Raw genomic sequence first — 14,815 nt, forward strand, 5'->3', positions numbered from 1 at the left:
CAGTTTTCCCAGTTAAAGCACTGTGAAATCTAATCTGAGAAGGGTCTCTTTTCCTTTTTTTTTAAACCACAATTAATAACCTTTAATAATGAATTTCTAAAATATATATCTAAATGAAATATGTTTTATTTATAATTATTTGAAAAATACCATTCAAAGTGCAGCTAATTGCAATGTTACAGATAGGGTTACTCAACACTGTCCAGCCTAAGCCCCTCTTTCTTTCGCTCTGTAACTTTCAAAAATGAATTTATGGATTTCTGCTTTAGACTGAATTTTTGTTTAATTTTCAAAATTAAAGCCTTAGAAATAATGATTTAACCAACCATAATTTTAGAATTATGGGAAATTAGAAGGGAAAAATATCTGTGTATTATATCAAAGAATGGGAAAGGGGGGGTTGGTTAATGAGGTTGTATTGGATAATGTGGTCCCTCAGCATGATGTAAATGGTACGGAATAAGGGGTGAGAAAACTCGTGTGTTGAGATAAAGACAGTTTCATAGGTAAAGCAAAAGCCGCACACACAATCAAAGCAGAACAAGGAATTCATTCACCACTCCCCACAGGCAGGTAGGTGTTGAGCCATCTCCAGGGAAGCAGGGCTCCATCATGCGTAATGGCTTCTTGGGAAGACAGACCTCGTAATTCTGAACGTCCCCCTACCTCTTCCTTCTTCTTCGCCCCAGCTTATATACTAAGCATGATGTCATATGGTATAGAATATCCCTTTGGCCAGCCTGCGTCAGCTGTCCTGACTGTGTCCCCTCCCAGCTTCCCGCATACCCCCAGACTTTTCACTAGCAGGCCAGCATGAGAAGCTGGACAGTCCTTGACTACTTAGCAACAACTGAAAACATCAGTACGTTATCAACATTTTTTCATCCCAAATACAAAACATAGCCTTACACTAGCTTCTATGAAGAAAATTAACTCTACCTCAGCTGAAACCAGGACAAGAGGCATTCATATTGCTAAACCTATGCATATTGCCATTTGCACAGCTTTCAAATATTAACAACTCTAATTATCTTTGAGTTCTCTGTCTATTACTGTTTATAGAAACTTAATGACATTCTACCAGCATTAAGGCTAATCCTGCTACTCTGCTAATCCAGGGGAACACATTATCACAGCAGCATTATTTGCAAGGGGGAGTAGAAGTCAGGTGGGGCTCATGCAACATCCATGGGTTCTAGCTGAGCTTTTATCAGTTAAAGAGCTTTCAGCAAGAGTGAATGTGCCAATAGCCTCTACTGTACAGACAAGATAAATATAAAAGTTTTATCAGATTGTTAAGGGAGAGCAAGATAATGTGTGACAGCTTAACATACAGTTTAAATTGCATAATAATACACAACTACCTTAACAAACTTATCATTCTGTCTATACAAGAAATGAAAAACAAAAGAGAAAATATAAGTTGTAACTCTGTTGACCCCTTAAATGCAGTCTATCTATACCATTATCCAGGACTACTAACAGACATGGAGAACACATTACCAACAACATGAAAAATTAGGACTAGGTATTGATTTTTACCAGAACCATTATTTTAATGTAATGTAAATATATTGGTGAGAAAGGAGTATAAAATTGTTTTAAAAGTATATGGCATTAATCACATGTTACTTGTTGAGATGATGTTCTTACTTTTTGTGAGAGGAAGCCACTATGCTTCTCCAATACACCTATAATTATCATGCTGTTATCATTTGGTGTTTAAAGTGTGTAAAAAGAAAGAGGATTAAAACCTTTACTGTTAGATCAGGTTAGACACTTCAGAAATGCGCTAAACAACAGGGATGCAAGTAGATCAGTAGGACTAGTGTACTTCTATTTAATGTATACAATATTTAATATGGAATGCAAAATAGCTGCTATAGTACTGGAGAATTCCAATAGCATAATCCAGTTCTAGCTAACTGGACAGATTTCTCTCTTCTCCTATTGCCAAACATTTTTCCTTATGAGCTTTAGTTACCTGGTGTGTAGCAGATGGGCTCTTCTTATTAGTTGGTAGAGAAGAGCATTTTAAGCCTGAAGTGTTAATAAGCTTGCTGTTAGAACAAACTGTGTCACGTCCTGTTAACATCTCTTTTTTCTCTAACTTTCATCCAAAAAGTCTTGTTGGCCTTATTCTGATTTACCATCAATTTTCCTGTTTTTTCATTTTTACCACATTAATTTCTTTACCAAGAAACACTTTCTGTCTTATCTATACCCTCTGTTATTTCCAGATAAATGTACTGTTCAGAAAGTTTGTCAGTGTTTATCCCATATTGAGTCAGCAGGAGGTAGCAAAAACTTGAAGGGGAAAAACTCAACTAAACTGAACTGCAGGGCTGTAGGCAACTTTTGCCAACAAAATGGGTGTTTGTTAAAACAACATATCTACCAAAGAGCCTACCGAAGAGTTTGCACTAATGAAATGAAGCTATAGGAATAAGCAGCAAAGAAGCCAAAACAAAGTCTGCCATGCTCTCTTACACTGACACTCTGACTGAAACAACCTAAATGACTCATATACTAGGGAGAATGAAGGTTTTTAAGACCTTGTAGAAAAGTTTATATAGATGTATGTGAATATTATACCCATATGAAAGCTTTTATTTTTACCGGTAAATGGGGAAGTGATGTAAATACTAGTTTGCCTGGTAAACTTTGAAATTAATATATTGATTACATTTTTCCTTTTTTTAAAATTTAATTTCTATTCTGTGTTGACTTTGTTGTTAATTGTGCCTAGCCTGACAAAGTCAATAGCTTAGCAAGAATGTAGATAACTCACAAGTCACACTTGTGTCACATACAACAGAGATCATATGTTCCTCAATTAGGGATAAAATCACAGAATGTCTGAAGTTGAGCGCATGTGCCATCAACCCTTTATATATCATATCCAGAAGAGTGTGAGGCAAGCTTTTCCTCCTTTGAGGACATTAGGACCCAAGTGGTGCCCTTTGCTTGATTGTTGAGTAGTTTACAATAAAAACTGGAAGGAGCCAGCCCAAGTGGACAGCCCATAGGGACTGTAGAAACTACCACTGGGGATCTTTGGAAATTCCGGGAACTTCCTAGACGTCTGACTGCATTAAACTATCTTGTGCTGATACACAGTTAGTTCACACCTCTTTACTTTTGATATATTCTAATGAAAACCATCCAAGAAAATATGCAGTCTTTGCAGAGAGAGAAATGGGGGAAGAAGAGAGACTAGCAGATGGGAGGAATGAAGGAATAAGGAGATAGACGGAGACTAAAGCTCTCTGGGCAGAGTCTGGGATTGAGAAATGATTGTGTAAAGACATAAAGGGGGAAAAATATGACATGTCAGTGGGGTTACAGCCAGGAAGGAGCAAAAAGATTTGGAAGAGACTAATTTGGTAAAGGAATTAGGTTATGGTTAGTGAAATGTTTCTACACTGTGGTGGGTTGGCCCCTGCCAACAACTAAGCACCCACCCGACCCTCACTCACTTCATCCCCTCCCCAGTGACATAGGGGAGAGTACTGGAAGAGCAAAAATGAGTAAAAAACTTGTGGGTTGAGAAAAAGACAGGTGAAAGGGAAAAAAAGAGGGGAAAAAAAACAAGTGATGCAAAGGTATCACTCACTACCTCACCAATGCTCATCCAACCTCCTAGCAATGGTTATCTTGGAAAGACTACCCACAGTTTTCATTGCCACACCTGATGTTATATGGCACAGAACACCCCTTCGGTCAATCTGGGTCTGTTGTTCCAGCTGTGTCCCCTCCCAAACTCTTGCCCACCTCCAGCCCAGTCGCTGTGGGAGGCAGAATGAGAAAAAGAAAAAGCCTGGACACTGTGTAAGCACTGCTCAGCAATAGTCACTGCTCTGGTGTGTTAGCAAAACTGTATTGGTCATAAATTTGAAACAGCACCATATGGCCTGCTCTGAAAAAAATTAAGATGCAATATATACAATAAGACAAAGAGCAATGGGAGAATAAGAACTGAAACACTGAAAAACAGAAAAAATATTTTATAGCAAACCTGATTGAAATTCAGGGCATATTTTGTTTTTATAACAGTGATATGGGATACAAGCTCTGCCTCTGCAAAAAGTCTCATCCTCTGTCATGAGAAAGCCCATCTTACACATTAACACTTTTGCTTCAGGACTAGACGAGAAATTAATTTAACTGAAAACCAACAAAGAACAGAAAAATTATATTTTGCATGCTTAAGGGCTTTCTAATTTTCATACACTAAAATGTGGATTCAATTTTTCATCTATTCCTTAGATACCATGGAGTTATATCCAAGCAGATGGTGTTGCTTCATGATATACTTTTAATCTTAACATAAATGCCTGTCATTTATGAGAAAGGAGTTTATTTTAGCCTCTGCTATTATGTACTGCAGATGCATATTCCGACTTCTGAAAACAAGGCCAGGTAGAATTGGAAAAGAAACAGAACTTCTCAGTAAGAAACAGGCTTCCCATGTGACTCCAAAAACATAATGGAAAAGCTGATATGGCAGTAAAAAATAGCATCCTAATAAAATAATATATGCTACATAAAATGTTTGCTTAGAAAAACCATACTGTTCTGCTCTTGTTAATTTGATAATTCACTGACTTTATAGTTCCTCTAGCAGAAACACTGAGCATCAGAGTTCAGTTCAAAAACATTAAACTATGCATGCGTTTTTCACAGATCTCTTTTGCTTATGTAAGGAGAACTTCTTTCATCTTAGGAGCCTGAAACAGAAAATACTGTGACAGTGAGGTGACAGAAATCAAATGGTTGCATTAGCAGAATGATATGGACTTTGAGATGTAATTATTTCCTGTTAGATTAAAACTTTTTAGAATTAAATATTTTTGATTGCCATCATGTGTATTAAAACTCACATTAGTTTGATACATGACAAAGTGATCTTGTCACTCTTACCTGAGTTCAGACGGCTTGTGTGATAGAAGCATACGTAAAGTCAGAGCACCACAGTTACAGACCCTTCTTTTTCAAGTATGTTGACATAGAAAAGAAAACTTAGCCAGGTATTTTGGATTGTTCTTTCTGTTTATATTTTTAAAATTATGTAGTTAAGCAATGATTTTTTGTTTTTTTAAGAATAACCGGTTCTACCAATTTCAGTGGAAGGACACATCATATTGAATAATCCCTTCTCCCTAAATCAGCACCTACTGTTTTCCTTCCAAATGTAACCCAGTGTATTTATTTCCATTTTAGTTGCTTCTTTGGTTTTTTGGTCCCATTCCAGAAATATTTCAAGATCTGCAATGCACATTATTGAGGAAAGTGATATATTGTTCAAGTGGTGTATAAATTTTTACTTCACTTTTTCCAAGTGAAGAAGGAGTATTGGACTCAAACTGGTCTGAAGCTGATAAATTAACTGTCACCTAAACAAAACTCCTCTGTTCCAAACATATCTGACACTGGCACTTTACAGTTCTGCTCAGAAGAGCTGCAGGAATAGATATGTTCCAGTGTAACAGGCTAACAACTGACAGTGAGATGCTATGCCACCACAGCTGAAATTATTTTCTAACGTGTTTCACAATGTGAAGAACAAATTCTGAAGAAGGAAAAGAGTCCAAGATCTCCTATCAAATTCTGAATATATTCTCCCACATCCTCAATTTCAAAAAACAGCATCTGAATACATACTCAACATGCATGAACTATGCAGCTATTGTTAAACTTTTAAAATCACAATATTAGCCTCTGTGGAAAGAAGAAATCTCCTTACAGGAGGTGGGAAGTCTATGACTCTTCCAAAGGACTTGACAGTGAGGGTATCTATGTTCTGCAGCACACCTTCACTGCCTAGACCAGTGTCATACTGCTTTCTTTAATTAAAATTTTTTTAATGTTTTTTATGTTCCAGAAATCTGGAGTTACCGAGCCACAAGTTCTGAATGCCTTCATAATTTACATACATTATTTTAATCTAGAGAGACTTCATTTTGCCAACCTATTTACTGCCCAAATCTATATTTTTAACAGAGTTGTGCATGGGAGTTAAGCCAATGAAGCTATATAAAAGTATTATGGTTTATATTTAAATTTCATATGAATACTTAATTTATACAGAATCATAATTGCTAAAAGCAGCTTGCTTATTCTTAAATCTTTAACTTTGAAAATAACATAATTCAATGTCAATTTAACCTACAGTATGAAGAACACTCACTTTGGAAAATCAGTAATGTTTTATAATTGTATATGAAAATTATTTAATGGCAGTTTCAGCTTCCTAGCTGGGTAACAATTCATTTTAACCATCCATAATTCAATCAGATTACATCTTGTTTTACATATTTTAATAGATGCTTTCTTCTGGTTATTTTACAAATTATATATGCAAATGATATATTAAATAATTGATGAAGTACCTTGTTTTGCTTGTAGCTATAAGTGATGCTTTTCTTCACAAATATATTTAGGCAGTAGTTCTCTTCACAGCAAGGTTTTTGCATAGTATTTTCAAAGATATTTAAACCCCTGCCGTGATGAAGGCTTATTTAGAAACACCAAGTATAATTTACTAACCTGATTTATGAAGCAATTTATACGATCTAGTAAAATAGCACTGAAGAATTTCATTGCATAGGGATACTCATCTTCTCTGAAGAGCCTACATTGTTTAACACTTGGGCAACTCTGTATTATTACATTCTATGATAGAACAAAGTATATCAGGGTAATTATCCCTCCTGTTTTATTAAAGCTTTATAAAACTGTTATAGGTTAATGCTGCAGTTATTTTTTCCTACTGCCCAATTTCATCCTATAACACTCAGTTAAAGGGGAAATAGATTCTTTAATCTCTTATTAGACATATGGTAAATGGTATAATGGAATACTATGTGTTAAGAATTTATCTACAATTGTATATATATATATATGTGAACATATACATATATAACAATACTTTCAATATTAAAGATTCTAGGATTCATCCCTTTAATGTATTGTATAAAAGTGCCAGTGTTTTAAGTATTACTTCCCTCTTTTAATTTATTTTTAACTGGACATCTAACATACGCTCAGTATTTCTGCAAAAAGGCTTTTTGAAATAAAATTGAATATTTGCAGACATACTAGGCCCAGAAAATTTTAGTTATTTAAGCCTTGTGTTTTCTAACCTTGTAATTAAAACATCAGTAAGTTATAAACAATCCTTTCTCTCATTTGCAGAGATGCAAAATATAAACACAAACTTGAAAAATGCTTTCCTTATCAAGCTGTGGGTTTTGAAAGAATGAATAATGGCTTTCATGATTGAAAAGGCTGGAGAGTTTATGATACTGTGCAGGTATTTAGGAAGTTTCTGATTGGGCACTTACAAATGAGAATCCTTTCAATGCCTGTAAATTAATGTATGTTGTGGTTTAGCCCCAGCCAGCAACTAAGCACCACGCAGCTGCTCACTCACTCCCCCTCCCGCAGTGGGACGGGGGAGAGAATTAGGAAAAAAACCTCGTGGGTTGAGATAAACACGGTTTAATAGGACAGAAAGAAAGAAGGGAACAACAATGATGCCCAATACAGCAATTGCTCACCACCCAGTGATCGACAGCCCGTCCCCGAGCAGCGATTTCCGCCCCCCGGCCAACTCCAGTTTATGTACTGGGCATGGCGTCGTATGGTATGGAATATCTCTTTAGCCAGTCTGGGTCAGCTGTCCCGGCTGTGTCCCCTCCCAGCTTCCCATGCATCCCCAGCCTCCTTGCTGGCAAGCCAGCACGAGAAGCTGGACTGTCCTTGACTGCTCAGCAACAACCCAAAACATCAGCACATTATCAACAGTTTCTCATCCCAAATCCAAAACACAGCCTCACACTGGCTTCTGTGAAGAAAACCAGCTCTATCCTGGCCAAAACCAGGACAATGTAATACAACACACAAGCACAGAGTAGCTTCCATTGAGAACACTGGTATCTTCGGAGGGAATTCCTATAGAAACTAATGGGAAAGAGGTACCTCCATACTGATCTTAGCACACAACAGTCTTCTGGTTTGGCTTCCTCTGAGGAATCTCAATCTTAAATGTAGGTGTTTCAAATCCTTTTCTTAGTGAAGAGTTGTAGGCAAAGGTCTCTGATTTCCTTTTGAGAGAGGCAGTATATCTGCCGCTAAACACAGCAGATGATGAACAGACACTCAACAAAGGTCAGAAAAGAGCTAGAGATTAATTCTGTCACTTGTCATCCCTGTGTTGCAATGCTTTATGAAAAGCCCAGGAAACAGATTAAAAACACATAAAATTCATAAAATGAAATCCTAAAATACACAATTAGAAACTTCTATTTTTAAAGGACACAAAGCCAAAAATACTATAAAACACAACGCTGGTGTATTTGCCTCCCAGAAAATTAGTAAAGTAGGTCTTTTGATACGCTGTCCTTCTTTTCTTGTTCCTTTGTTGTTTTTTGGAAGCAATGGCAAACTGATCACCTGTGTGTCAGAACAGGGCAAACATGCCCCTGAAGTCTTGTTCAAAAAAACTACTACTTAGTACCCCAGAATAAAAGCAATCCTGAAAGCTGACAACATTTTGATATCTGCTTTACTTCTTTTAGCTGGCACTGAGACCAGTCAAGGAGAGAGATTTATATTACATTTATTTCTCCACTGCTTTTAAGTTCGTGCTTGCTTGAAGAGGCATAGGCCTGAGGAATTTCAGCAGAAAAAATCTACTTGCAAGCAGGATAATTTTTGGGTTTAATTTTTAAGGTCACTGTGTTTTATCTTAGTGTTCATACTTAGTTAATATCTTTTTTTTTAAATATAGTTTCATGCATTATTTAAAATATTCACAGTGAAAAACACACTGCATATTGAGACCTCTTAAGCACACAAGATCCAAAGCATATGACCCTTGGGTGGGTAAGCCTTGGGTGGCTTACTTTGCGTCATGTTTACTGGTGATAAATAGCACCACCAATGAAAAGTTTCTTAAATTAATTAAGTATAAAGCATTAGATGTTATATTTGATTAGTTTAAACTGATGTAAAATCAGAGTATAATTTTAGAAAGTGGGATAGCTTCGGTGTTGTTTTAGTTGTTTATTTGTTTTAAATTGGAGACTGAAAAACTTCATAATAATGAATATTTAACAGTATTGATGATTTGACCCCGACACAGCACATTTCACAGCTTGTGAAAATTCAAATTCAATACGAAATGGGTTTTTACCTGTGAAGATTCAAGTACAAAACCAAAGTTTAGAATTTTTGGTGGAATTTTTTCCATTACATGCATTTTAAAAATAATAATATGGAATTGTTACACATTTTTTTCATTTTTCTTAAAATAGCTTGAGAAAAATATCCTAAAAATCAATTAAACAATAAAATAATGTTGGGGAGACAATGAAGAAGATAATTTAAATATTAAACATAATAATAAGACATGATATTTTTATAATCAGAAGCTGCAAATTTCATTACAAAAAGGTAGCAATTAGCAATGGTTTTATCTTTTATAACTGTAACTTGAGATGACCTTCAGAGGTTGTTGTATCAGTTTGTTAATTTGATTACACATTGTTTTCAAATGATTTCTAAGTATTGATCTTTTAAAAATATAAAAGTTCTTAAATAAACTGTTCTTTACTAAGGAATAAGGATAAACCAGTCAGAAAATTGTGTTATTAAGTGCAACTACTTAGTCCAATATTGCCTTTTTTAGGCAAATACTCTTTCATTAACTGAAGAGCAAAATTTTTACTAGTTGTCATTTTCTTTCTATCAAAATAAATTTTTCAAGGATTTTAAGTTGCCAATCTGTTTAAAACACCAGGAAGATATTGGTAAACAACAAAATTCAATCCTAAAATATTTCCATGAACATATTTTCAACTTTACATTACAATGTTCTAAGCCATTTTTGCCAGTTACCCAATACCAAAATAATTAATGACTGCTGTCACCCCTTCTTTCTTACACAGACTTAGCAATGCAGCCTTGGTTTGGTATTAATCACTGTAGTTTCACCTGCATGTGACATTAATTCACCTTAATGTGCTGCAACCAATCAATACTTTGTCTGTAAACTCATTTGTTCTTTGGCTTTACATGGCAAAAATCATTGTCTTAAAATAGCTCTTTTTATCATCTTCAAGGTGATAGCTAAGCTTTCAGAAGATGTATTAATCTTATTCATGCTAAAATCATGCTCTTCAAACCATTTAACATGTGTTTTTATGATATTCTGAAATACATCTTCAAATAATACTACAGAAACCTGAAATTGCTTTAGTGAAGTTCTAGAGTTTTTTTTACTTAGTAAATACCGACACTCAGGTCTCTCACTTTGTAAAACATGGTAGTTCACACACTAAACACTTTGCAAAGGTTGTCACTCAGTATTCAGTAAATACTATGAACTGTTAACATGGTGCAATATGAATTACATATTTTTTAAAGAATCGCTCAGGCTTTGTCTGTTAATCTTTGTTGCTGTTCCAGAATGTGGACATTCCTTACAGTTTGCTGTGTTGTGTGGCTCGAGTCACTAACCAGACCGCATTTTGACAAGAGCAAGCTCTGGAAATCAGCGCGCTCAGACACCTCATTCCCACTGCTGCCTTCCCCTCCTAACATCATTACACTGGTAGATTTACATGCACCACATAAACCTTATAAGCATTTCCGTTTTTCAACTTACATGATGGCTCTCACCCCACTGAACTTCCTTGGCATTTACTGCGGACTTGTTGCACTCCTGTGCTCTGTCCTCCTACTGCTGAGGAGGCCTGGCAGCGAGAGGCTGCCCTGCGACCGCTGCACTAGGCCTGGGGGCATTAGGGGCTGCTAGGGCTGTCTGTTCTCCTACCCCTGCTCTGCCCCTAGGCTGCTGTGGGCCGCACGGGGGCCAAAGTTTCGCAGAGGTGCCGAGTAGCCAATCTACAGTTATGGTCCTGCCTTCCCAATAGTCTGTAAACTGGTGTCCCGAAGAGATTGAGACCTGTACTCACTCGTTATCCTTTGCACGTGAAATAACCAGCAGTAACTGCCTGGTAAGTATCAGAGGCTAGACCTGAAAAGATGAACTACAGAGGTCTCCTACTTGCCTAGAAACTGAGCCTTTTATGAGGAGTGTAGCTGCCTAATGGTTGTCTGTCCTCATGGGCCACTTCATTAGGGCTCTCCTTCTCTTGGATGTACAGGATGTTCTCTGTACTCTCTCTCTACTGTAGAGGTAATGCCCAGATGTTTAGAGGTAATCACCCTCTGACAGAGTTGACTGGCAGGAATATTGCCATGAAAACATATTGATACAAAAGTCACCAATCAAAATTATATTTTTACCTAATCAGTTACAAGGTAAACTGTAGTCATAGTAGTTCTAGCAAACGACCACTGCCATTAGGGACACAGAGCAAGCTTACTCCATGTTAGAACGAGAGTGAGTGACGATAGCAAGATCGATCAAGAAACTTCCTTTGGGAATATACCGTGTATATCAGAACAACTAAGTAAAAAAGTGAGTAGACTGAGCCTGCAATGAAACAGATGGACACCAAAGCAGATGTAATTGGATTCGTTTCCCCTAAGCAGATTCATAAACTAAAACTCTCTCCTTGCTCCTCTGAGAGATCAGCTTCAGAGGACCATGGGGAAATATGCTCAGCATTGGATTTGGCCAGCATTTGTGGCAGCTCAAGCACTAATGAGGACCAACTGTGAAAAGGTAACCATCAGAACTGCCTGTCCATTTACTCTGTCCCAGTTTACAGTTCCAAAACTTTGCCAAGTGTGCTACTTAAGCCCCCTGTAGGCCAGCTCACACTTTGGATGAACCAGGACCGTGTTTTAGTTCAATTAACTTTCCCATCCTTTTCCCATTTCCTTGCATAAATTAATCATGATTCAACCGCATCTGGCCCACTGCTGAAGAGTACTAGCTGGCAGGAGTATTCTGGCAACAAACTAACTTGATATATTTCCTTCAGGTGTACCAATGAAGAAAAAAAAAGCAAAAACCTCTTCTTTCCCTGGGGAGTGACACAATATATTATGGTTTTTTTTCCCATAGTAAATCTACCAAGGCACCTATATCCCCAAGCCATGCTTTACTACCTGACTCTTTATAAAGGAAGCAGAGTATTTGAAAGAAAACACCCAGGAATCCAGGCAGGTCCAGGAGGAGAGGAGTGAGAAATGATTGTACACGACTGAAATACTGTTTTGCATTCCACAAGAAATCATCAGTACATTGATAATGTTTTCTGCCTATATCTTAACAGAGTTGTGCCACTGTGAAATGCTTTCTGCAGCTGCTTTCAGGTTGTGCTTGGGAGGAAGAGCTGTGGGAAACTTGCAAATCTTGGTGTTCGCAGGGCATTCACTCACAGCATTTGCCATGTAGGCATACACATTCCATGTACCATAAACCAAAATACAGAAATAAGCTTTCTGTTTTATAGAGAGAGAATGTTAAAAAGATCTAACATACACAAATGGGGAGAGGTGTAAGTCTCTAATTTACTTTTTTAGAGATTTGCTAATCGGCACCAAATGGTAATAGCCATTCTTATCAGTTCTCTGAAGTTGAATCCCCGATTAGTTTTTCCATCTACATATTTACTAGCAAGAAAAATGATTAAATACTAAAGGGTTAGGTCTGAAAGAGAAGCAAAATATATTGGAAACAAGCTGTTTTTAGTTTAATCTTATCATGTTTACAAGCTTCATATACGTGGAATTAATGGTAGTAATAATAATAACAATACACTTAAATTTATGTTTAAAAGTCAGACATGATAATGAAGTTTCACACGTCAAATCACAAAGGAAAACAAGACAAAAGACATTTCTTTTGAAGTAAACAGTAGACTGCCTTATAACAATTTCTTCTATAGCCTGTCTTACTTCCACTTTCTGTAATTAAATGTGGTGTCTGACACCATGTGCTCTGAGAGTGCAAGCAGAGATCACACAGCTCCCAGAAGTAACTTATAAATAACGAAATAATAACCCATTCAGATAAAAACAGCAAAGAGATGGATGAACTTTTTCTGCTACATCTTGCATAAAAAGTTCCTTTTGAGTGCCACACCATCAATGTGCAATATTTAAAGCAGAAAATTATCATGCCTCTTTTGTTCCAGTGAGCATACCAAAACACTCACTTTGAATTAAACAATGCACTGTAGAAACACAGAGACCAAGTCATATCCCCTAGACATTAACCTTCAAGACACACATTCTCTCTGAACTTGCAGTATAGCACACGAGGCAAACAAAGCCTGCATTTCACTCCATTGAGTTCAGTGTTATTACATGAAGAATTAATTTATTCAAATATATCTTAGTCATTATACAAGCACTTTTAAGATGTTGTGGGTGAACACTGGCTTACCCTCTGGCTTTTTGGGGGCTAAGGGACTCTCTGCTTTCCAAAATATAAAATTATCTTCTTATTTTTCTTGGTTCACGACTGGCCTGAATAATGAAGAAAGAGCTCTCAGGATACTACTCAGATTGCCAGTTGTTCAGGGAAAGTGAAGCTCAAAAAAACCCCCAGACTCACAGTCCCATACATAACATCTTGTTTTTACCCTTACACTATATATGGGGAAAAAGTTGTAAAGGGACTAAACAGATGTCACTCCAGAGTGCACTAAGAATGCAGTGAAGGGAAGGTGGTGCTGTGATCTCCAGCTTCTCAAGAAGATGGGAATTACAGTAGTTCTTAAGCCCTGCTGTGCTATATCACAGGACTGGAAAGAGGCAGCCACCAGGATTAGTGTGGGAAGGAGGGAGAAGAATTAGACCTATCATATTAACTGAAGGGAAGAAAAAGATCAGAAAGTATAAACTTGTATTCAGAAAATGCTAAGATAACTTGTTCCCCTAGTACTGAATTGATACAGTCTATATGGCACTGTTCTGCCTGGATTTGCTAACTTGCCTTGCGTCTCTGAACTCTAAATATCCTGATATATAAAAATACCCTGATATATAAAAATATCCTGATTTTTTTTTCTATGTAGCTGTATTTTTCAGCCATTACAACACCATAGACTGCTTTCTACACCCGCAGTATTCCCAGCAGAGTTCTAACCCAGCGACAATTGACAGCATAATAACCATTTTATGAACATAGCTTCCCAACACCTCTCTCTTTGATTTGCATATTTAAGAGGACTCCAGAAGATATATGCAGTCACTAAAGGTAATAGTATAAACAACTTACAGACAGAATTTTTGTGGTTACTGTCTTTGCTGGGCAACATCTTGACTCCTCTTGATTTCAGTTCAATGGCTTTTTTCACTGAGAAAACAAGCAAACAAAAAGAAGATAATTCATTATAAAACTTGTAGAAGCGACATAGAGCAGTCAAATCATACATTACAATAATACAAAGCTAGACAGGAATCCTACAAGCAGATTGAAATAACTGCAGATTCTGTGATAATCTAAATATATTTTTACAAAAATACAACCATTTATCATGTTTCAGAAGATGTCCTTTTTAAACAGACAATATTAGGATTTGCAATATTTTGAATTCAAATTTCCTTAGGGTCAAAGAAAAGAAAAACTTGTCCTAATTACATGTATGGGTTTCCTATGTTTGCCACTGCATATGGCAAAATCTTAAACATTTTAGAAACATTTCTTACATAAAATGCACAGTACATTATACATACATATCTGAGGACCACAAGCTTTAAATGTGATATTCATACCTGCTTTTATTTGATTCACTCTTCAGTAATAGACATATTTTTAATTCAGTTTCCTAAGGAGATTAAGGTTATAGGATCACAATATGTTGCATTCTTTGGCTCACCTAATCCC

At 36.6% G+C, this 14,815-nt stretch overlaps 1 protein-coding gene across 1 annotated transcript in view; it reads right to left on the reverse strand.

Annotated features, from left to right (window-relative positions):
- Window positions 1-14,815, reverse strand: part of CSMD1 (CUB and Sushi multiple domains 1) — a gene marked incomplete at both ends in the record, with an annotated part of 1,255,958 nt that overhangs the window by 446,973 nt on the left and 794,170 nt on the right. Inside the window, one exon of the mRNA XM_081998094.1 lies at window positions 14,207-14,284. Within this exon, the coding sequence (XP_081854220.1) occupies window positions 14,207-14,284 (78 nt within the window). The remainder of the gene's footprint in view (window positions 1-14,206; window positions 14,285-14,815) is intronic.

Source organism: Phaethon aethereus (assembly GCF_964289735.1).
Source record: "Phaethon aethereus genome assembly, chromosome: 3".
NCBI lineage: Eukaryota > Metazoa > Chordata > Aves > Phaethontiformes > Phaethontidae > Phaethon > Phaethon aethereus.